At 34.9% G+C, this 25,676-nt stretch overlaps 1 protein-coding gene and 1 pseudogene across 1 annotated transcript; one reads left to right on the forward strand and one right to left on the reverse strand.

The window, feature by feature from the left end:
- Window positions 1-986: 986 nt before the first annotated feature.
- Window positions 987-2,954, reverse strand: LOC121392482 (zinc finger CCCH domain-containing protein 15-like). The gene is given in 11 exon segments (XM_041523679.1): window positions 987-1,192; window positions 1,244-1,364; window positions 1,564-1,641; window positions 1,680-1,757; window positions 1,807-2,091; window positions 2,093-2,136; window positions 2,190-2,366; window positions 2,369-2,414; window positions 2,577-2,683; window positions 2,686-2,707; window positions 2,802-2,954. Coding segments are annotated over 11 exon segments (1,317 nt in total).
- On the forward strand, window positions 2,953-6,684 carry LOC121392483 (annotated as a pseudogene).
- The last annotated feature ends 18,992 nt before the right edge of the window (window positions 6,685-25,676 follow it).

The following is a 25,676-nucleotide window of genomic DNA, read 5'->3' on the forward strand; positions in this document are numbered from 1 at the left end:
TTCATTTTAGTCTGTTGTGTGGGTCTGCGTTGTAGAGTACAAATAGCATATGGAGAGGGTAGATTAGTAGGAGATACTAATAATGGACTCAGTTGTCGTCTTTGTAGCTCAATTTTAGCTGAATATATACTTAAATCATCAGTTGTTGTGGATTGCTTTGTTAGAGATGACAGTGGTAACAATGATCTAGTGTGGCTTGATATGTTCTTGTGTTTAATAAAGTGATTTGCTTGCGATTTTCTACTGTCAGTTGTAGATTGAAGATTTACTGCATTTCTAAGTTGTAGAACTCTGGAGGTTTCTGATATGGAGAGACTGAATTATCAGTGAAAATACTTATAGAGGACAAAGTTTTAACTCTGTTATTTAGTGTTATCTGAGCTAAGCTGCCATTGTCTCTCAAACCTGCAATTTTTTTTGATGCCTCTTCTAGTGAAAGGTGCTGTTTAGCTCTTGGTCTCAATCTTTGTAATCTAATTCCACTCTCTTTTGCAGACATTGATGCCTTCATTGCAGACTGAAGATTTACTGAAGTTGAAGTCAGTTGCAAGTTATTGGTTTGATATAACTGATCATACTTTTCCTTGTCAATGCCTCTAATCTGTTGGTCATGAAACTATTTATCATTTCCTAAAAACACAATTATTCAGTTTATTCATGAATAATTCCCTCAGTTGTTTGGTGTGTGTTGCTTAGTAAGAGCACTACAATATCAATGAATATATATATTATAGTAATTGATACTGCTGTAAAATTGATCCATCTTCATAGGGGAGATAACTTGATGCTGAGGAATCAGTTAATAATACACAAGTGATTTAAATGAATAGTAAACAACTCACAAGTTGACTCAGTAAACTCACTCACTCTATTTGACTATGTCAATAAAACTTTAGTATATTATAGAGAATGACATACAAACAGTGCAAAATTTCATAAATAATAATATGAGGCGTTCTGTCTAGAGATCAAGTGAAAGAGATTATCTATTCAACAGATTCCCGATCACTTTGTCCCTCGTCATTGTCCTCCATATCACCCACTTTCATGTCATTAAGATGATTTGTAAGTAACTGTTCTTCCAATACAAGTTGTTCATCTTCATCAATATCGAATAAATCCTCATCAACAGCCACCTCCTCTGAAAATAGCTGTTCATCAATTTCAACATCAGCACCTCCTACAGCTCCAACTAAACAAAGATTAATGTGTACTGCCAACATATCATGATTTTTGTACTAACCAAAGTATCCACCTGTCGCTCCTTCCTCGTTAGATGTTGTTGATAATAGAGGCATGACAGCTGCATCATTAAACATATCCATAATAGTTAAATCAATGGCAGTAGCTCCTGATTCATCCTCCTAAAGTAAATGAAGTTTATTAGTAATGGCAGTATTATGGTCACCTCTTCTTCTCTTCTTAATATAACAACAGTCTCTTCATCATCGTCAACATTGTCATTGTCTCCTTCTATTAGTTCTGGATTGAATTCAAACATTTCTCTACCACTGATCTACAGAGTGATTGGTAAGTGATATCTAGTTTATGAATTAAACTTACCCCAACTGTTCTACCAGCTTTTAAAGCTTCCTTTTTCTTTGAAGTTTCTTGTTCAAGTTTATCTCTTTTCTCCTTTAACTATACAACATTCAAACAAACACAAAAAGATGACTCACTTTTCTTTTTTTCCATGCTAAGAATGAGTCCAATGTCACTTTTGTTAGAACTTTTCCAGAACTCAACAACTTTTGTCTCTAACATTAACATTACAAAGTAATCTCTCACTCTGTCCACTTTTCTTACTTCTTCTTCTACCAGCTGTTCCATTGTTATTTGGTCATCAAGTTCATCTATATCATCACCAGGTTTTTTCTTTGTCTTGAACACAAATCCAGGTGGCAAGCAGTGACGATACATACATTTATCTCCACCATTAGGACACTCCCAAAACCACCCATACTTACCATCTTCAATAGCTTGAAGAAAGTACTTACATACCTTTAAAGAGAATAATATTAGAAAACCTATTAGTAGATGGATATTACTATGTCGGTTTTTTGGCTTGTTTATTTGTCCATGTTTTTTTTTCTACAACTTCTTTTAATTTATCTTCATCCCATTTATCAATTGTATCTACAAAAAGAGATAGTACTCATCTAACAACAGCATCTATTGCGTGTTTGTACCTTGTTCTAAGTCTCTAGTATCTACATATACACTCCTCTTCTCTGCTTTTCCCTCAAGATTCAAATCATGCGAAAATTTGCACTTATCTCCTTTACTGCACATCCCCTGACGGAAAAACACACAAAGAACAGATTTTGGATCCGCACCAGCTGATACTTTCTGAGATGTAGCAACCGTTTAAAGAGACTGTCCATTTCCTTTTTCTTTTCCAATTCAGACAATTTCTTTTTCTGAGAAAACAAACATATCATGTGATGTATTGGGTACATCCAATTACATGTACACGTATTTTGGTATTATGTACATATTCATGTACATGTATTAGGTACATTACATATAAGACCACACCCTAATTAATTACTATGAACTTTATTTATTTTATTAACCTTAGCTTCATGTTGTAATGTCTCTAGTTTTTGTGTACTCTGATGACCACCGTATTTTACTTGTTGTGTTACTTGTTTAATAAATTGTTGTTGTTTTTTGCCTTTTTGTTCTTTAAACCGAATGTCTTGTCCTAATTAAAAGTAAAGAAATATCAAACATGTACAATTCTATCAAAAATCGTAGAAAATTCTAAAATAATTAATAAATTGAAGTAACGCGGTTACCTCTATCACTTTCTCTTTCTTTTTTTCCTGTGTCTTTTTATTTGGCTCACTCTTTGCCTGCTTCTTTCGGAGGCATATTGACTGTCTACCATGAGGATAGAATTCTAAATTTAAGTAAACGAAAATATTACTTAGACTGATGGCAGCAAACATGACAGAAGAACAGAAACAGCAAGATGATGAAGAAGAAGAAGGTGTCTTTGAAATCACTGATTTCACTAATGCTACACCATGGGAGAGGTAGTCTAGATACTTTATTGATTATATTTATAATTTATCATTTCTAGTTTTGTATCTGCTATTGAAGACTTATTACATCAGTGGGGTTTGACGGCATCCACATATTCAGTAAGTTATATCAATGATGTACTGACGTCTTTGGTCAGTCTGATTCAGGTTATTATCCACAACATCATAAGTCGGAAAAACTCTCTTATATCGGACATACCTTTGTTGTAACATTAGTTGTCTCAGGTGAGAAAAAAAGACCCACTCCAAAACAGTCAGGTATAAGATTCAGAAAATTTGATTTAATAAAAATGCTTCAATATCTAGATCAAGATTGGCCTGATGCCATGGTATATATGATGGACCAATCAAATGATTTCCCGCCCAAAGCCCACCATATCTCCAGATGGTAAGTATTCACTATAATAATGTAATACATTTAATATTATAATAATAGGTATGGTATTAATCAATTTATACTGATGACACCAGATGAAAGAAGTCCAGCTATCACATCTGAGGCACAAACTAAATTGTTATTAAGTTCAATCTCCTTAGCAATAACAAACACAGGCTGGTTAGTAATAATTAATTGTCTTTTATTAACTGGTTGTCTTCCAGTGTTTTCCCCATATTTGTACAAATTCAAAAGCAATGGCGTCACATGTACATTGGTCAATGTGAGGGGTGTGGCTTACGTACCACATTTGAAATGATTCATTTGCAACGTATTCCATCTCATTTCAATCACCTATCTGGTTTATTAGATCTATTTCGCTCAAAACTGGTAAGACCTGTTTGTTGAATGTATACAACTAGTAAAACTAGTTAAACCTGCTTTTTTTCAAGTGTATACAACTGTTGTTCTTTAATTTAGCATAATTCCTCTACAACATCTAATATAGTTACTATAGCAGCTCGTTTCACTTACACATTAAGACATTGGAGTATTGATGACTGGCCAATAGAACAATTAGGTTAACTTAATTAAAGAATACAAATGAAAGATATTGTTATCATATTATATTAGGTGACATTGATGGAAAACTAGTGGAGTCTAATTTAGTAGCATTACCTGTAGGGGCTACTTCGGATCCAATACAGTAAATAAAATATTTTCTTTATTTATTGTATCTATTTCTATGAAAAGAGAACTCCATTTGTCTGCAGTATGGCCATATTTAAGTGAAGAGACCATTATTGATAATGGAATAAGCTCGTAAGTCTATAGTGTGTAATTGTTCTCTCATTTTCTATGTAGTGGTTTCAATCCATTTAATGCACCAACTTGGAGTATTAAGACACATCTATTAGCCAATCCAGGTCTTCTTTTAAGTAAGGAAGAGCATTACAATAAATAATCATTTTATATTATATATACATATTAGATGAAAGATTGAATACATTTCTGAAGGTCTGTTACAGACATGAAACTATTCCAAGTTTACTTGGAAATAAATTGCTTCATGAAGATATCTATAATCCAGGTAGATAATGCATTAACTGTTTATTAAAAAGAAATGGATGTCCTTGTCTCTTATCTCCTTAGGAGTAGGTAGCAGTGATTACTCTCATGCATTAACAAAACTGACTAGTCCTTCAAGCATCAGTTCTCCAATTTCTTTGTCATCTGTTGTGTATTCTACTAGTCAAAAACTTGAGCTTGGATCTGAGTTTTGAGCCTATCTCAGAAAAAGAAGTAGACTCTGTCCTACAAGTAAATGAAACTACATCTTTTATACATGATATCATTTTCTTGTAGTATGCATTTCCAGATTCTTTTCCTGATTATGCTCAGAAGAGGAAAGAAGACTCTTACTCTACAATAGATGTAGTTCTCTACCAATAGTTTGTCTAATTACTAAAAGAATATTTTAGGACAAATTAACGTATCTTTTGAAGTCTGCTCCTCTTAACTGTCTTACTGGACGACTTGCTAGAATTTTATGTATTGTTAACTTTAACTATGGTAAGTGCTCTATTATAGAATTGGTTGATTGTGGGTCCTATATAGGTCTCAAGGCTTTTGCACATGTATGGTATGAAGTGGTTCAAGAATTACGTTATAGATGGGAGAATGGTATTACAATATCTGGGTATGTCCTTCTGTTATGATTTTTAATACTTGAGTCCTCTCTCTTTGTACATAGGTTAGGGGATCAAACTCCAGATATGTTGTGTTTGTTTTAATGCATCAAAAAATTTCAGGTTTGTTACATAAAATTTTGATCTGTTGTCTGATCTATTTTTGTAGATGCTGAAACATTGTATTAGACATAAAATAACTCATACTCAGAAACTATATTCAACTTCTAAAATCGTTCACAGTCAGAAACAAGAAACTCTTCTCAAGACTCAGAGTTCCAAAGTCCAACATCTAGTCTCAGTTTTAGTCAACGAGTTTCCAGGCAAGTCTCCCAAGAAGACCCCATTTTCAAAGTACTAAGAACTAGCAACAGTATGATGATGATGAATTTTATGAAGCTCAAGAAGCACTAAACTCAGAGCTCTCAGCTCTCACTCTAAAACTGAGAATGAGTCTGGGAAGACACCTGTTAAAAAATGACTTAAGAACTGATAATCTGTTTGAGGGAAACTAACCATTCTGAGTCTCCAAGAATTGCTTCAAAAAAGTTGCTTTTAGAACCAGTATCTATTGATATCCTCTAAGTCTGTTTGGGCTAATGAAGATGAGATAGGTCCACCACCTATTCACCAAGAGATACAAGTTGGTAGAATAGGAGCTCTAGAACCCTACAAGAACCTTGTTGTTAATAGTGACAGGAGAACCTTTTGTATGTTCCAGAGACTCAGGTCAGTCATGTTGTAAGTGGTACAGATAAAGTCATTAGATGTTGTTACGCAGGAGTCCACTCCTTTAACTGAAGATATGTTTATGGGAACAACAAGATGTGTTCTCTCTCGACTTGGAACATCTCAAGAAGCTGCTCATGTTCGTGCTAAAATGCAAAGCATTGTCACTAATTTCAGATATGGAAGCATTTAAGTGAGTTAGAACACCTTGCCATTGTTTCTTATCAATCTCTTCTTTAGCAGCTAATCCTGGTTGTCTTCTAGAGGACTTTTTTGTACGTTGGTACTCACCTCGTGACTGGATTGAAGGAGAGAGAGGGAAACTACTATGTCAAAAATAGAGATAGTACTGATGATTGGGATATAGAGACAAATGACAGGGTATATTATATATTACCAACTGACTACATTATAATTTTTTGTTACAGTGTGTAAAAGGTCATTAAGTGTACGTATGAGACAACCTGGTAATGTCTGGCTGAATCATGGAAAATGCAAAGCCAATACCTGCATACAAACAAAAGAGATTATTTTGATGACACAAAAGAAGCTGAGAAAGTACTCCATTTTCTATCGGCACTGAAGCCTTCTGAAATAGTCCTCATGCTTTTTCTTGTCTTGTACACTCAGCTATTGATGTCCATCAGGGAGATGGTCCCACAACAGAGACTTGGTACCTCAATTTACTTATTTATAAATGATACATCTTTTTTTTGTAGAGACGACTAAATTACCTACACTCAAGGTTATGTCCAAGATGTGTATCAATATTGCTAATGCTATAACAGAGATTGACACTAGACTCACTCCCGGTTCTCCAGGTATTGGTTTTGAGGATTAGTGTAATTGAAATGAAATCTTGTACTTTTTGTGTAGGAATGTATAGGGTTATTAGAAAAAGCTGAACATGACATTTCCTCTACAGCTAATTCTCTTCATATGAACTTTGTCAAGGTTTTAGCTGAAAGGCAGTGATAACAAGACTCAAGCAGAAGTGAAGAACTTGATACTAGTGTCCAGATGATTTTGGAAGAACCGGAACTAGTATTGCAAGAACCAACAACTAGTATACTTGGTTTATATAATAAAAAAATTTTTATCACTTCAAGGATTGTTAACTGCTCAACTAGCTTTACAAGTAAATAATAAAATACTCTTATCTTTAAAAATACATTCTTTTTACTTTAGAATTTAGACATCATATATCGTTCATCCACCCCCTCTGCTCAGGTCAGTACTGTATAATGACGTTATAATTTAAATATATTTGTTGAACTATGACTTTAATAGGAGTTACCTAAACCAGCTGCTCGTGAATTTATTTTAAGAGCAGTATCTTCCCAGCCATCAGTTTGTTCTACTCCATCTCTCCAAAATTTCTGTCTTCTTACTAAAAAGAGATGAGACTAGCTGGTGCTTTTAGTCAAGATATTTTAATAGCTTGATTTGTTTACATTATATTTGTGCTTTGAGTTTAATGTTTTCTATTAAAGAGAATAACCAAACATAGATATTAGGATAACTCAAGAAGACAAAAGTCAATAATTCTATGTACTCTAATATACAGGACCATATGTATGAAAGTTTCATTATGACACATTTTCATATGGACCAGTGTTGACATTGTTCACTCCTGCTAATACACTGGATGTTGAAATCTTGCATACTTTTTTTTTATAAAACAAGCAAATCTTATTAAATATATATATATATATTAATTTTATAGACTAATTTTGAGTACACACATTAATTTTTTACACAGTTTGTTTAGCTAATTATAGTGATAAGTTGATCTTAATATCAGCACCTAAACCAGTCCATTTGTCTGGTACAGGTGTAAAATAACTGTCCTAGCTTCAATCAAATCTTTTACGATACATCTCAGGATAAACAACAGTTGGTAACACACTTCTGCCAGCTTTTTTAATAAACATTTCAAATAATTTATCCAAGGTAAATGGCCGAACAAAATCTAAAGACAGGAAAGTGTAAATTATTAATTGTTAGTTTTAATTCATTACCTATTATACCGACTACTAACTCTCCTTTCTCTTCATCTAGAGCTGTTAATAATGAATAATCCATAATAGAATTTAGCTGCTAAAAATTGAGTGTCTGCTAAAATAGACTGCAATCATAACTGCTTTAGAAATGAGGCCACACATAAACTGGAGTATCATAAATATCTAAAATATAAAACAAACACTCATATCACCACCATTATCAATATAGAAAATATATAAAGTTGCTGTTTACATTCCAAATAGTTTTCATCCATTAAAACATCTCCTTGTTTTTGGTTTCTTAGGATTTTGAGTGACATATCTTCCCCTCATTGAGCCTTTTAAGTCAAATACCTATACCAATAAATAATACACTAACTGATCATGCATATATAGTAGTATTAGGTATACCTTTGTACAATTATGTCCATATAATAGGTTCTCCATTATAATAACATGGTGTCTCTTTGAACGTCCTGTTTTTATTGTTTCTAAAACCATACTGTATGCTCCCAGTATCTTAGCCAAAACTAATGGTCTCTATAATAAATAAAATAATAAAATAAATATTTCTAAGAGATTACTTACCTCATTTTTTAATAGCTTCTGATACATGTTGAAAGTATTGCAGAGCAGTTTCTATAAATGATGTTATCTCAACCATTTGCACCTGCTTCATAATAAGTCTGTCCTCTGAGGGAGACAAATCACAAGATAGTCACAAGATAGTCACATAACAATCACAAACCAAATGTTTTTCAGGAACATGGCTCTTGATTTACCACCTTTAGCTTCATATTTTAACACATCTTGCTAGACATCGAATAAAACTAACAAGAAGAATACATTGCAGAGTCTCTGAACTATTCCTTACCTGTCCTCTTCCATCAGGATAAATCAGCTCTCTCAGTTTTTCCTGAACTCTTCTGCATAATACATTTTACAGAAGAACTTTGTAGTATCATCAGCAAATTTGTAAAAAACAGAAAAACCAAATACTGACATCAAACGATAAATGTAGCTTGTCACTAACAAAAAGAGATAAAGACTGTTTATTTATTAGCATACAATATTATTATTCTTGTCAACATGTTATCATTCACTCTAACAGTTTGTTATTCTGCTGATTCTGGAATTTGTATAAAAGGTCAGTGTTCTGTCAGTTTTAGTTGCAGTTAGTAAATGAGGATATATACTCTCTTACAAGACTAATGTGTCTGTTCTCATGTGAACTGCTAAATCTACTTGAAGATTCTGGAGCACTGTTCCATTTTGATACTAGCAAACAGATCATTTTCACTCTTCATTGAACTGGGCCTCTGTCAATTGTTCTGAATTATCAACTGGTAACTGTTCATCTGATGATGTAGCAGGTAGACTACTGGTGTTACTTGTGTGACGATTTTTTAACCCAGTCTGATAAAGTATTCTTTAATTGTTTCAAACCATATTGTTTTGTAGCTGGAGGACCAGGTACAGATAGCTCACCATCTTAAAATACTGGACACAACCACATAAGAACTCCAAACATTAATTGTCAACTATGTACTTACATTTTTGGTTGTACGGAGCTTGTTGATTCAGTGAGCAATCCTTTTATTTCTCTCTTCCAATAACAATTTCATTCATTAGCATACTCTCGTGAACAGAGAGCAAATGCTATGATAGAAGTAGGCTCATTCTCATAAACTGAAACATGAAACCTCAAACTTCCACGCAGTAAGTGATGTTCAGTCAAATTACTACAAATGAACAGACAATAATGAACAATTCAATGTGATAAAAAACTTACAATGGTGAGGCCAATTTTTGAAAGGTTTAGAAAGCAAAGCCGTCAATTTGTCAGGGTATTGCCTTTTCTCAGCTGATTTAGAACTCCAACTACAATTGAAAACTAGTAATAGAGTATTACTAAAACAAATGTACTTACAGTCAGTACTTTCCTCTCCTTTAACCCTTAGGAGTGGTATGATCTGTAGAATGGAGTACAGATTAAAAAATAACTTGTACAGTATTAGTACTAACTTCGTTTTGTGAGGGACTTTTAGTTGCTTTTGATTCAGTTATTGGTTCAAGTTGTTCTGGAAAATGCTCTAATAATCAAGTAATATCATAATGGACATATATTATTTTTTACTGACAATTTAACAGGAGTGGTTTGAATTTGATAAATTTGCTACTATCTTCAACTTCTTTACCTAAAGAAGGAAAATAATAATTAACCCAAGTACACAAAAGACCACTTACCTCTTAATTTGGCTAATAAAAATCAATGTCTTCTGAGTGGAGTACAGAAAGCATATGATCAGATTGGACACACCATCAGTATTGTCTGAATTAATTCTCCCCCTCTCTCACTGGTTTCCTCAGTCTGAACAACACGTATCAGTATCTGGAACGATATCGAAGATCCAAATTGTCATTCTTAACACTGTCAATATCATTGGCACTCAATGAAGGGTGCATCTCCAAGGCAGCACCTATCTTTTTTCCCAAGCTATTTCTTCTTCTCTTCAAGGGTTCTCTTCAGCTCCAGCCATATCAGATCTCTCCTCTCTGGTACTAGATAAAAGCTATAGAGTCTGATAACTGACGTTTATGACCTCGCCTTCTCATCATCTCATTACCATATTCTATAGAGTGTGACACAACCATGTTGTTGGGGTTGGGGGTGTGGTGACATGGCTAGTTTTTCTTAACAGAGTTGGACTTCGTTTGATATTTTTATGACGTAATATTGGACTGTCATTAGGAGTACCTGAGGGAGCATGCAGTCTTCTAGGGTGATTGTTAGAGGTGTGTTCCCAGAGATTTCTCGAGGAGAGCTCTCTTTGCGTGTCAAACATCTCTGAGTTTTTTATCAACATCTTTCCAACCTACATTTATAAAATATAACATCACTCTTCTTCTTTTCTTTGACTTACTCTAAGTTGAAGTTGAACAACAAAATACAGTGTCTGCAATATGGCGTTTGAAGTCTGCAATGGAATCCTGTAACTCAAAAACTTTCTCCTTCACATCAACACTGCAATTGTTCCATGGGCCAGGAAAACAACCTTGAATCAACACTAAGATCTTTGAGTTTTCTTCAATTTATTTCGGAATGTTTCTCTCATGGCATGTGATCGAGCTAGACTATCTTGAACTTTGGCTTGCACAGGTTCTAAGTTATACAGATTAAAGTACTGAATGATACGACAAAAACATTCCTTCTAACCCTTATAGAATAGACAAAATCACAAGACAATGATACAATTATGATTTCAACTAACCACAATATTAACTCACAAGTTTTCCACAGATGATTTATTTCACGAGGATAGTTGTGATGCATACAATAAGGTCGTTGTCTATGGACACCTCTCGTGGTGGAATCCTTACCTCAAGTAGGTTAATTGAAAATGGGTCCTAAATAAGGACAATAGATGATCTCATGATTGAATTATTAACTCTAACTCACTCAAATGTAGTCACTTTATTACCATAACAGAAATAACTGAGCATAACAACCATTAATGGGATGATTACAACAGGAATGACACGTCTTCCTCTTATTGCTCTCTCCCTCTTCAAAACTTATCCGCAACATAATTAGTACCATAAAATTTGAGCTCCAAAAACTTGGCAAAGAGAGAGAAGAAGTGACTCATTTGATAATGAAGGTCAAGTCAGTGGAGTGCTCTGTAGAGGAAACAGATGTCCTTTATATACAGCTGCTCAATATGACATATTAATAAACAATTATATTACTTACATGGGCACATTTCAAAAACAAGTTGACCAGGTAAAGATATTACTATCTCCACCTGGAATAGATGCAGCCAGCTGTTGCATTGAGATACGTATTTTTTCAATCTTCCATCACTGTACAAAGTGGCCTCTGATGTTTGTCCATATCAATTGTACATGACTGACATGAAATAAGTGTCACGAAAACAATATCTGTGAAGAAACTCTCCCAGTGGAGATATCTCATTAAGACCAATAGTTCATATGGATGATGCTAAAGAGAGGGAGAGAGCTTGTAACCATGAACCAAACATTACATATTAAACCATGGCAAACACACAGGGATACAGTGTTTCCGGGGGGTTAGTGGTCAACCTGACAAGTGCTGCTAAAGACAAGAGATAAAAACTGATGATTGAATGGATCCGAGACAGTCTTAGTTGCTGTAAGAAGTACAGATGACAATTGATATATTATTATTACTGGCTCAGTACCTCTGCATTAGGTAATATGTTCCATCCATTAAAAACAAACACACTTCCAACTCACACTTGGTCTAATTCTCTCTGCCTCTTCCCTTGTTCTCGTGGTACAGCAAGTACGGTTGGTTCAGGAGACTGTCCACATTCAAAACATAAAACTGATATGTAATATACATTACATTGCTAAGGCAGTACTGATATTTTGTTTTTTTACTTACCATTGATAGTCCCCATGATGTGGTTCAAGACACATGGATCAAACACTAGTGATCAAATGGATTTTGTTAAAATCAATCACAACCTGAACAGCATCCATTTGTTACCACAAAGAGAGATAGATATGAGATTGTAATAAGGAAGATATGAAACCATTTTTAGGACCCCCCCCCCCCCCCTCCCCCCCCCCCCCCCCCCCCCCCCCCCATCCATCCAGTGTTTAGCTCTCTGATTCATGGCTCCATTTTTCGAGCTGATTTTGATTCTTCTTTGCTCCTCCATTCATCAATATTCAACACCCTCTCCTCATCACTGGCCCTCATTTCAAATCAATTTCAAATTCAGAAGAATGTTTCAAATATTTCCTTCAATTTGTTGGTACACATTAGTCCTTCCTTGGCTGCTGCTGGGAAAAGAAACAGTTAGGTTCATCAGACAAAACTAGCAGCACGAGCTCTAAAATCAAGCTAAAGCAGCTTTATATTCATTGCAATTAGCAAGGATTCAAAAAGGTGGCCATTGTGTAAAAGGATGAGATGATACACTTTTGTAGTGTGTGTGTGATAGAAGAATCAAAGTCTGCAACTTTTACGAGTGGAATGAGTACGGGACCTAGAAGTAGGTGTGGTCACATTCTCGCAGTACTTTTTGACTGAAACCAGTGTGACCAGTAAAAATTATCTTAGGGAGGTATGTCTTTATATATCAGCTTTACACTCGTATCTGTTTCCAAATATATGGGATTGTAAATTGAATATAAGGTGATGTTGAAATGAAATGAGAAGAAAGGATAGTTTGGATCACCTCTTCAGGAGAAGTAGGTTTTTTTTTTTTGGGTAATTTTACATGAAACTCAATTCATCAATTCTTTCATAAATCAGAATCCCCTGCATTTGAAGTACTAATCAATTGTCTTTTCATTGACAATGTCATCCTCTGCAACCACACCTACTATTCCACCCACTTCATTGCTTCTCAACAAGTTGCTCTGTGGTCAAAAAGTATTATCAGGTGATAGTCTATTCATCTTTTTCTACTTAGTTTCAGAATGGCTTCCTTCATCTAAAAATGGAGGGTGAAAAAACAAACAGAGACAGCTGGGGAGTTGACGGTGGAGTCACAATGCAATCTCTACCTTTATAGTCTTGCATTGGATGAGTAGGTGTGGCGACAAAAACATTCAGCTAAAAAAGAAGACTCTAAAATCATTATTGTGAGCTAACCAAAAAGACCAAAATGAAACAACTTTCTTGACTCGCTTAATGACATTATTAGTACTACTACCTTGCAAGTATAGGAATGAATCCACCCAGTTTGGGATCACAATCGTCTAAATACATTAAGGTGTTACGTACAACCATCATCAGTAAAGTATAAGGATACGTCACATGGAAAATGACCACAGGTACCCAAATTTAACATCGAATACAATTGATTATCTAGAGATATCAAGAGGTCACTCTGTGTACTACGAGCTATACGAGCCATAACTGAAGGCTTAATGTTAACAACAACCACAATACCATGAGAATGGAGCATTCAAGAAGCAAAAAACGTGAGACGAGATTTCTGTACAAAGATAATGAAGGTCGAAACTTTTTGAGCTCGTTCAACGAGGTTCTTCAGGTACGTACCGTGTGTTCTTGTGACATCAAACATATCAAAAGACGGAAAGTGGTATTCTCTATTTACGTTGAAACTCAAATGCACATTTCAGTAATAATATTCGTGGATTTCGTATTGACAGATCCATCTTCTTTATGAGTGAAGTGCTTTGAGAAGACACACGCGCATGAACAAAGCTACAAGTGATTTACCGACCTCCAGGTATCTTCTTAATTTTACAGTAAAGCGCAATATCCATAAAATCATCAGAAAGTTACATCAGTACGAACTTTGTGGCAAGCGTCAACAATCATAGTGGCTTGATGATATCTAACCACCAATAGGAGAGAACCAAACGTTTCTAACTGTTGCTTAAAGAAAAGCATCAAAAGTGTTTCACATGGTTGATAAATGTAGACGCTTTAATCTCAGTCTCTGAATTGAAGACTCTCGAATTGTTGTGCTGCCTCAGAAGCTTTGAGATGACCAGCAAATAGAGTATAGCATGATTGACTGCTCAGCATCAAGAATACTATAAACTAATAATACCAGCATTGTGGGAAGGGTCAACAGGTATGGCTAACATGGAAGATGGCGGTGGGATGATATATGAAACCAGGTGTAAAAACATTGGCACCACTTTTGTCTTGTTAGCAGGTAAGTAATGGCAAAGTAGATTCCTTTCTTCCACATCCTTTACTTCCTCCTCACCAACAATCTCTTCAATAATTAATGGAATATTAGAGGGGACCTTCTTTAATTGTGCCTTTTCCCTTGCCTTCATTGTCCTGCTTCTTAGTATCTAATGTCTAGGTTGCAATGGAAAACTAACAAACTCTCCCTCCAAATCCAAAAACATTGAGCCTTCAGAGGTATATTACGTTGGTTATATATCCATTTGTGGGTGTATCCTCACCATCATCACTAAGAAGAAACCAATTGGGAGCATCAGCTACTGTTGGGCGGATGAGTAGGCAGTCAAGCTGACCAGCTTCACCAATTGCTAGAATAACATCATTTTGAGATCTTTTAAATATTTGATCATTTGAAGGAGACAACCATTTTAAGAAGACATTTTTGTGTGTATAAGTGCTTGTCCAATACGTACTGGCCATTTTCCCTAAAGAGAAAGAGAAAAGAAGGAAAATTAGCAACATGTAGTTGTACATGGTGATTACATACAGTCTACATGTACATGTTTGAACTACACTGAATAGAATCCAATATACTAATTCATAAATTACCTAGAGTGAGCTTGATTAGAAAAAAAAGTAACCACTCGACAATGTCATGAGGGGGCAGAATATGAATTAGAAAAGTTCTAAATCGATAAGCGATTTGTTTAGGAGGTAGGCCTATGTTTTTATATCAAGAAATTTGTGCCATATTTCTTGAAGGTCTTAACTCAACTTCGTCCTAAATATAAAAGAGAAATTGGTTAGCATAAAATCAAATAATAATTTGATAATAATATATAGCATCATACCTCAGCTAAAGCCAGTATATTCTCTTCATTCTCAGCTGGGTAAAAAGACCCGTTTAGTTAGTAGGATGACGACGAGGTGTAGGATTATCAAAACTCTATACCTGTAACTACTAGTACGAGCTGGAGATCCAGTATACATGTTTCTGGGGTCCACTAATTTCATCCCATGAGAACAAGACTGGGTAACTTTAGATGAAGGTAAGTAGCAGTAGATGATAATAATATATTGTCACCAACATCCAAAGAACTTAACTGTTTCTTGGTAACTACTAAAAAGATCCTGATCTACCTTTTAAAAGGTGTCTGTAGAGATATTAATGCTGGTGTATTTTGTGTTTTGTCGAGTAGCATTGACTTCATAGAAACAAGCGCTCACATGCTCTGCAAACTCGAATGTTCCCAGACAAACTAGGTCTAAAGAGATGTCCTGGTATTGTATGGTTGCTTGCTGCAAGAATGACAAAAAGATTCGGCCACAAACGCGAGACAGTGATGGCGTCGGACAAATATGTAAATCGAGTCTCACAGTCTGAACATGGTGGCACTTATTGTCTGGCATCCAATGATCTTTTTTTTCATTGCTTTCACTAAGACTCTGAAAGGAGAAAGATATAATACATATATTATAGTATTAGATCTTTATTATTTACAGATATACATACTTTTTTTGAAATTGATTATGCTATCAAGCTGTGCTATAGGGCGATGAGGTTGCCTGGTGGTTGTCCCACAGCAGATACTTCAGATAATGAAAGTCGCTGAAGATTGAGGTTGAAATTTTGTACACACGGAGTTTTCTTTCCTGGGGAAGGATCACGGGGGATCCACTTTACGAAGTGGAGGTGGTCTTTTGGAAAGTTATCTTATTTGAGCTGGGATTAATTTCAATTAGTTTTGTTTCTTGGGGTCCCGAGTAATCACAGGATGTGCCTCATAGGGACGAAAGGTAGTCAGAGTGACTGGGTTTATGATCCTGTTTCTTGGTAGCACGTGAAGATTCAATCTGATTAGTTAGCCATCATCCATTACTTATGATTCCCAAAAAAGTTGATCTGAGAACTTGAGACTTTTCTTTCTTTCCTAAGAGATTAGTCTTTTAAGTTTAACAAGATGACACACACACCCCTAAGATTAATGAGATTCATGATACTTAATTAAATTGACTCGATTATTATATTTATTATTGAAGTTATTATATTATTATGAAAAGAAACCATGCAAATAATGACACGCCTACAATTTAATTACTGTTTTCTTCAGGTGGCTACAATAGGTATAGCCTGGCTTGCTTTTTGAAAAAGTGGGGTCCGATGTCTTCCTGTAAAAGTCTCTGTTGCTCAGGTCCTATTTGAGGAAACAAAAGACCAGTCACGCACTCAACCCACCACTAGGAAGAGCAGAATCTGTAGATGGGGGAGGTTTAAGTTCTGACATGCTAGGAGGAGGGATAAGGAGAAGGAGATGGGGAATATGTTCTGGAATAGGAGGTGAGGGAATTTATTGGAATAGGTCCACCTGGTAATGGCATGGGTGGGGCTAACAGGCTGTTGGTACATATCTTGGAACATCCTTTGAAACATGAAGCATTTGTTGATGCATAAAAAGCTGGCTTTTGCATCAATTCCATCATTTGTATGTTGTTTGTTGTTGAAATACAGCAGGAATCCATTGGTAACATAGGAGGTGGTGGATACATCCACCCACCAATTTGAATGGAGATGGTATAAAGTCTCCTCCTATCCTCGGTATGTGTTTCCTGGTGTCCTCCTGAGTAAATGTGACAGATCAAAACTAAAACACAAATGCCATCAACAGTCATGACAACTACAATAATATCATATTACTTGTGACTATTTATTATACAACTGTGCTGACATGATTATTGCAGATCAGATATTCAATCAATACAATATCAGATGTAGCCACATTGACCATCAGCAAATCTTGGTAAGTTTTGGTTTTAACTGGTCCATAACGGATATGTAAAAATGAACTAATTTATTTACAATCTTATACAATGATCGTCTTACCCTGACTCAATTAGTACTTTTCTCCCTCCTGTAACATTATCTGACTCAACTCTCCTGTTTTTTGCCTTTGGGAAGAATAAACGTTTAGGTTTTACCAGTCTTACTATCTCCTTCAATTTCAGGAAGCTTCCTGTGTTGGTTGATCAGTAGATGGATTGTGGTAGTTGTTCAAAAGAGAGAAGTGTTCAGTTTAGGGGTATCATTAGATGCAGTGGTTCAGGCAATATTAGAATGATCTTCACAGACTCAATTGACATTAGCAAGGGAAATAGATTCTGTTTTTATTGTAATGTTAAAAAATATCATTTTGTTTTTTTTTTATCTTTTTCGGTTTTTCTTTGGACAATTCTGTTTTTTTTCACATCGTTATAAGGTTGGCAGAACTAGTCCTACTGATGTTTGGAGAGGGTGTGGTGATTGTGTTCTTTTCCTCTGCCACGCCCACACCATTCGTCTACTGTCTGTTTTAGTGTGAAAAACGTTATTGTCCACATCTTTAACTATGAGACGATTTTTTGGACTGACCACTGAGTGAGAAACACTTTTGATGTGAAGACCATTGGTTTTAATAATGATGTTATTTCAGTATCAAAAGTTTGATCTGGTACAGGTCTCTTCTTGTCATCTGATATATTGTCATCATCCCTAACTCTTTCAGTTAAAAACTGTTAGAATCATTTTCTTCTGATTTGTTGTGTCTCTCTCTCTTCCCCTGTCTATGTTGTCCATTCCACGTCTATCTCTCTCACTATCCTCTGTCAATTCTAACTTATCGCTTTATTGTATCTAGGTTTCCCTGCCGCATCCTCTTTTGTCATGTTCTACTTTAACCTTCCCCCTCGCAATACGATTATCTTGACCTCCTTTATATCTGATTTTTGGCCAAACTTAATTCCCTTTCGGACTCCTCTTTTGTTCTCCTCGGTGTTTCTACTTGTTCTCTTATATATTCTCCTTGCTCCCTTCTACGATCCCCTCTATAGCCCCCCCACGGCCACCTCTTCGTTCTCTGTATTCTCCTCGGTCATTTCTATGGACTTCATAATGTCTGTCTTTGTTAGGTGAGATATAATCTTGAAGTCTATTGTTTTTGTTACCTCTCCTACCTCTCTCTCCACTAGCTCGACGTCTCCTAATTGATAATGAATAGATACACAATGAAGCAAATAAAAAAGATATAGGGGTGTGTCTTAACTCACTCTTGATCTTCATAATACTTCCTGTCCTAAATATCAAAATACATTAACTAGTGACATACTCACTGACCACACCTACCCTTGCTTTTCCCATTGTAGTTTCGTGGTTTTTGATCCTCTCATTGTACAGATCATGTTCCCATTTATCAAATACTTGACATTGTGATCGCGTAGGAGTGACGTCTCTAATTTACAAGATAACCTATAAATGTCTTGTTTTCAAACAACCACAATCACTATGAAGATCCTAGGCTTCATACCTTAAAACACTACCTTACAACAATAGTTCCTGTGTATATGTACACATAACATACATACATACATATATATATATATATATATATATATGTATATGTACGCGTGCATGTATGTATGTATGTATAATATGTATGTATGGTATATATATACACAACATGCTATGAGTCATAAACAATCATCATGTAAAAACCCAGGAAACTCCTAATCTGGAATACATTTTGTCAAATAAAATACTCATCATTTTTGTAACCAAATAAGGTAGTTTCTAGTTTATCTGTGGGTACATATGACCACACAACAATAATCTAATTATGGTTTTTAAGACCATATTAGATAAAACATATCAAGTGGTTGGGGATTTATTATATGACAACTATCACTAACAAATAATAGTATTTAATTCTGGATGTATAGTGAGAGGCCACCATTAGGCACCTTATTACCATACTAAGCATTGTATGTCCATTATCTTAAACAGATGATATGAACTTACTCTTTCTTTTTCTGTGTTCATCTCCTTCTTCATTCTTGCTCCTCATCAATATTTATAAAATCTACTATCGTGACAATAATAAGGTCCCTTAGGTACATACATAGGGGGCTATCCTTTGATATTCCCTCGTCTCCCTCTTGTTCCTCTTGCTGTTCCTTATCCTAAATAGTCACTTGTACATATTACATATGAAAAGAAAGATTATACGCGCTCAACTTCACCAAAATACTTGTTCAGTACTTCCTTCCTCCCAATCATCTTCATTGTCACTACCTTCTTCACTTTGGTCTTGTTGCCAGGAGACAGTTCTGGTTGGAGAACAATTTCAACTAATTTTACCATACAAAAAAAAAAAACAGGAAGCAGTTATTTATACAGATATACCCACATGTAGCAACATCAAGTTAGACCATATAAATTCACAACTTCAAAATAAATGTAGTGTATGAGTAAATCCAGGTGTTCATAAAATTAAAAATGGTTCAACCAGTTCTATTTTAAGACTTGTCAATCAGTTCTATTTTAAGACTATGTCAATCAGTTCTATTATAAGACTATAATGTCAATCAGTTCTATTATAAGACTATGTCAATCAGTTCATTATAAGCTATAATGTCAATCAGTTTCTATATAAGGACTATGTCAATCAGTTCTATTATAAGACTATGTCAATCAGTTCTATTATAGACTACTGTCAATCAGTTCTATTTTAAGGACTATGTCAATCAGTTCTATTTAAGGACTATGTCAATCAGTTCTATATAAGACTATGTCAATCAGTTAGATTATAAGACTATGTCCAATCAGTCAATTTATCATGTTCTATTATAAAGGCTATGTCAAATCAGTTCTATTATAAGGGGACTATGTCAATCAGGTCTATTATAGGGGACTATGTCAATCGGTTCTATTTTAAGACTATGCAAATCAGTTCTATTATAAGGACTATGTCAATCAGTTCTATTATAAGGGACTATGTCAATCAGTTCTAATTAAAGCCTATGTCAATCAGGTTCATTTTAAGACATATGTCAATCAGTTCTATTTTAAAGACTATGTCAATCAGTTTATTATAAGACTATGTAATCAGTTATATTATAAGACTAGGTCAATCAGGTTCTATTACAGTAAGATTAGTTTGTAAAATGATTCTCAAATAATAGTATCAGTTCTTTAATAAAAATGATGTAATTTTTTTTAGTAACTGTTCTCATTAATGTGTGTGAGTTAAGTAATCATGTAAAGTAGCTCAGATAATGCAAATAAGGTAGTATTACCAAATGTTTGTAAGTGTTTTTACCTTAGTAACAATCATAAAGACAAATGGGTGCTGTAAATAAATTAATTTAAACAAAAACACTAAGTCATCTTTTGAATATTATAATATTCCCATAATTTTTTATATTAGGTTTAATATAGTAATATTAACATTATAGACCTTTACTAAATGAAAAGTAAATATGAACTACTAAAAACAAAATAGAAGCCAGTCATGATATAATGTCATTGGCTACCATAATAACATATTGTCATTTAAACCAGTCATGATATAATGTCATTGGCTACCATAATAACGTAATGTTATTTAAAACCAGTTATGATATAAATCATTATTGCTGCCTGCCGTTAATAATGTCTTGTCATTTTTAGAAAATGGACTGATTTCTCTATAGCTAGGATGATGACAACAAAATAATGTCATTGATGTTTTTACCTATGAACATTTTACATGGCAGCACACACACACACACACAGTTTAAAATATACATTTTAATGTGTATGACCATTTTATAAGAACTCAAATAATTTTCAATTCAGTATTATATTAAATATTTTTCGTATTTAGATCAATTTAATGTGTTATGTTGTAAATTTAAATTATACCAGTAAATATTAACTTACCAGACTGAAACTCTCTAACAATTATCCTCCTCACTTACTGTCTCCCAGTGTCAAGTAAGTTTTTCCTACGATTAATTGGAACCTCCCCCTTCATCTGATCATTATCGTGTCTCCATCACCAAAACTCTCACAGACCACTTCACATTTTTCTCCCTCATTTTCTACTACTTTCTTCTATGGTGCTCCTTTGTGCTCAACGTCTAAATTCTTCTCTTGGACTTCATACTGATCCTTCTTTTAATGACCGTCTGTTTCGACAAGGATAATGACACATCTTTGTTTTCATCTATACTTTGTGGCAGTTTCATCAATTGTAGGGCTGGTTCATCTATTAAAAATGATTATAGTAATTGTTATAGAATGCAGAACTCTTAACCTTTATCTGATATTGTGATCAATGTTTTTCGGTCATCCTTTGATTGTCTTCAGCCATGGCAGCTATGAATATGGGTGGCGCTTAAAGTACGAATGTGAATTTACGCGAAATTTACGGAATAATAATTCCCGTATACTTCACATCTGAAAAAAAAGCAAGGGGGGGTGCCAGACGATCAAATCAGTAGGACACCTAGCCTCATTCTGCTCCCGTAGTGGCGAATTGACCCAAGGGTCCTCTCTGACAATGGGATGCCTCTCCCCCCGAACCTCGACTTCAACTGATTAGTCGTCACCAGTAATTTAACGTACAGTCTTATACAGCCCAGTTTCTCATGATTATGAACGAGCTACACCAGAACGACCCAAGTATCTTATCCGTTACATGGCTGGACAAACGACCACCCTGAAATCAACACAGACAAAAGCTTGGAAGTATACCCAATTCTTAAGAGTCACTCTAAAAGGTAATGTGATGGTTTAATAAGAACCACACCTAGACTAGATACCTGTAATTTTTGAGATCAGATATTGTCAATAATTAGGGATAAGCGGTGATTGAGGTGTTCAACTTTATTCCCTATAATTTGTTTTTCAATATATGGTAATCTTTTTATGGGTTAAATGTGCAAGTGTTAGTGTTCCGTACCTGTAAAGAGAGAACAGGGAAAAAGTTTTAATTAATTGTTGTAATTACAAAAGGCAGGTTTATCGAACTCATTGGAGGTTAGTTAGTGTTTTCTACTTACCATATTAAATATGTCCTTATAAATGTATGACTGTAATATTATATATAATTATATGTATAAAGGGAATATGTTTTGAAGCGAAGGTGTATGGTCTATTGAAATGTGATGAAATACATGAGTGGCTCTGTTAAAAACTTTCTGTATTTGATTCAATAAGGATCTAATAGATGTTATTTATTTAGTTTTTATTAGTAAGTAACAGATTTATACTATTCGGGTTATTAATTGTTCATGCTATTCAAGTAATGGTACTCAGAACTGTGGCTTGATTCTACTGGTCTAGCCAACAAATGGACCTTAGGGAGTGGTATATTTATGTAAGTAGGTTTGCCCAAGATAAGCTGTTTCAGTGGATACTGTGTCGCACAAACAGATTTCGGTTACTTCAGGTACTTTGTCGGGGAAAAAATGACATCTCACCATTATATATGTTTACCATGTTTACATGGAGGGTAGCCCTCACGTGACCGATGACCCTTTCAACAAATCTAAATAGTTTATACTATCTTGTGCATGCCAATTTGCGGGTCGGGAAGAATGTGCATTTTTCTATAGGATGTGGTCAATGTATTTGTCATCTTTTTTCTTTATGATTTATGCTTGTAATATAATCTAATATATAGTCTTAACTACAACACACTGCGTTTACGTTTGGGTATTGTACGAGTTCTTTGATGATATATTGTTACCTTTTAGCAATATTATAATTATATCATAGCAGAGCAATATTTGGTTTTATTCCATTTCAGCTACCATTTATTTAATAAATCAATCGCCTATACCCAACTCTATGGTACAAGTTGGTATAATCATTATGGGACGACTACTGCACAACTCACGTACTGTGGTGAGCCAGACACTGTGTTAACCATACATTTTGCTTACATATCAACTTTACTTTTAATATATCATTGTAGAAATGATACAGAATGTAACGATATAACTTGTGTATAGGTTGGGTCACCACCTAAAAACCACAAGCTTTTTAATAAAGATTTTTTACGTAATTATATACAAAAACACTTCTGTGTATTCATTATTGCATTAAAGGAATGGCAACTAACTGTCTTGGGTTTTATAGGTTTCGTCTAAGGAGATTTGCCCAGCTCTTACAACTATAGACACTGTTTTTAAAAATAATAGGGGTATGTGTGCATTAATGCTTGCTGTAATATCAAGTGCTTTTGTGAGTTGGGTAAACAATAGGCAAATGGCTTCATTTCTCCTCGTGTTAAATCCTAGGGGAATGGCTGAATCTTTAAGAGAAAGGTTAAAAATATTTGCCATATTGGCGTATTTGAGGTTCTAATATTTGTCATATTTCTCACTACAGGAAAACGGAAGAAGCTCTAAGCGAGACCACTTGGATGGCCTGTGCGGAGATTACCAAACCAAGCCCCACATTTATTTTATTCAAAGGTATATAGTACCACATGACACACAAAATATGAGTTGTTGTTGTATAGTTCGTATTGTGTCTTTATTTTTCGTTCTTGTATACCCCGTAATGTAGTATTGTTTCTTTTCTTGGTCTTCTTGTAGTAACCTGTACACAGCCCAGACACTGGTTGAAGAAAGCCTTTTCCACAAAGTACAGTAACGTGAAAAAGAAGTATGTTTGGGAGTTTTCACAGGCTTATTGTAATTTATTTTAGTCAAGAATTTTTAAATGTCCAAACAACAAACTATATTATGTAACAGACATTCAAAAGATGGTGTTATTTATAATAATGATTTTCAATTATGCTGTTACTTGTGATGCAATGATCTAAATATTAGGGACTATTAGAATTAACAATTACATATTCATTGCCTCACTGTGAGTTTTTTTAAAAAGAAATGTTTTTAGGCACGAGACAAAGCATCTTCTCTCTCTCTGGAGATATAAAGTCCTTAATTTCGGATACAAACAGACAAGCTCACAGGTAAAAAATATGTAACTCTCAATCAATTGTGAAGGTCTGAATAATCATTAAAGAATTATCACACAGTATATATGTATCAGGTTACAATAGACCTGCAGTCTGAAAGGCTGAAAAGTTTGTAAGTTAAAGTAGATAAACCATCACAACTATATTAGAATTACCAATTAGTGCACTATAATTAGAATTAGAATTATGTTGAAAACAAAATGCCTACTGATTAACTAGAGATTAGAACTGAATTGACCAAGCCTTATGTCTAGAAAATGTAACTAACAACAGGAAGTCAAACAAGATTGTCTAAGTTATGGAAATACACTGTAAAACATTAAACATTGCCTTTTATAGCAAAGTCCTTTGTTGAATTTAGGTCTTGATTTTAGACCAGTGCTTGTAGCATTCCACTTTGATCTTCAAGTTGCAGCTCAAGGTTGTGCTTTGTCAATCGGATACACTTATACCAATACATGTGTGTGTGTGTGTGTGTGTATGTTTGTTTCCCTTTATGAGTATTGAAAGCTATCACACTTTTTTCTTTTTAATCATAGAGCTAATAAACCACAGTCGATCTCAGTCGACCCGTGTACCAGATGGATGTAACGTCATAGATATTGACAACAAGGAGATAAGAAAATGAAGTAGAAGTAAAAGAAGACAGGTCACGTTCGTGGCCTGGTACTCTTCAAGGTCACCCTCTACCAGTAGCTCCGAGAATTTTCTAAAATTACTACACCCAACATAGCTCCATTCAGAGCTCCAACTTTACACACACCACCACCTTGATGTACAGGCCTTCATTCCCAATTCCACCATTGTTTACAATGGTTCTCTGGTCCTGTTCTAGTTCATCTACTCCACTATCTCATCCACTTGTAACAAACTCAGAGCCCAACTCTATAAATTCCACAGTCTGTGATTAAATACACAAGTTCTACTACTTCCTCAGCTTATCGCTAAGCCAACATCAACATCAATAGTACCAGCCCTAGTGCATTAAGCCCCTTGCAAGAAATGTCCTGTGACCTTGCCTAATTCTCCAGAAGAAATGACACCAGCTCACCATGGAGCTTGAAAGCAATTTGCTGAAGAATTTAAGACCAAACGATTCAACTGGGTATACTCAGGGAGCTGTGGGTCAATCTCTTGCCGAGAGAGGTTTATAACAATTTTGCACAGACTACTATCAGTCGATTTGAACAAAGCAGCTTAGTCATTCTAATGCAGCTACTTTATGGTTGTCTTGAAACGCTGGCTTCATGAGGCTGAGAATCCTGAAGCTGTCTCGTACACTAGCTATGATCTATGTGTCCACCTCGTAAGCGTAAGAGAAGCGTGTTGTTAACACAACAAAGCGCTTGCTATCTTGAATAAGTACTTCCAGAAAGAG

This window comes from Gigantopelta aegis, unplaced genomic scaffold (genome assembly GCF_016097555.1).
Source record: "Gigantopelta aegis isolate Gae_Host unplaced genomic scaffold, Gae_host_genome ctg3907_pilon_pilon, whole genome shotgun sequence".
Taxonomy (NCBI): domain Eukaryota; kingdom Metazoa; phylum Mollusca; class Gastropoda; order Neomphalida; family Peltospiridae; genus Gigantopelta; species Gigantopelta aegis.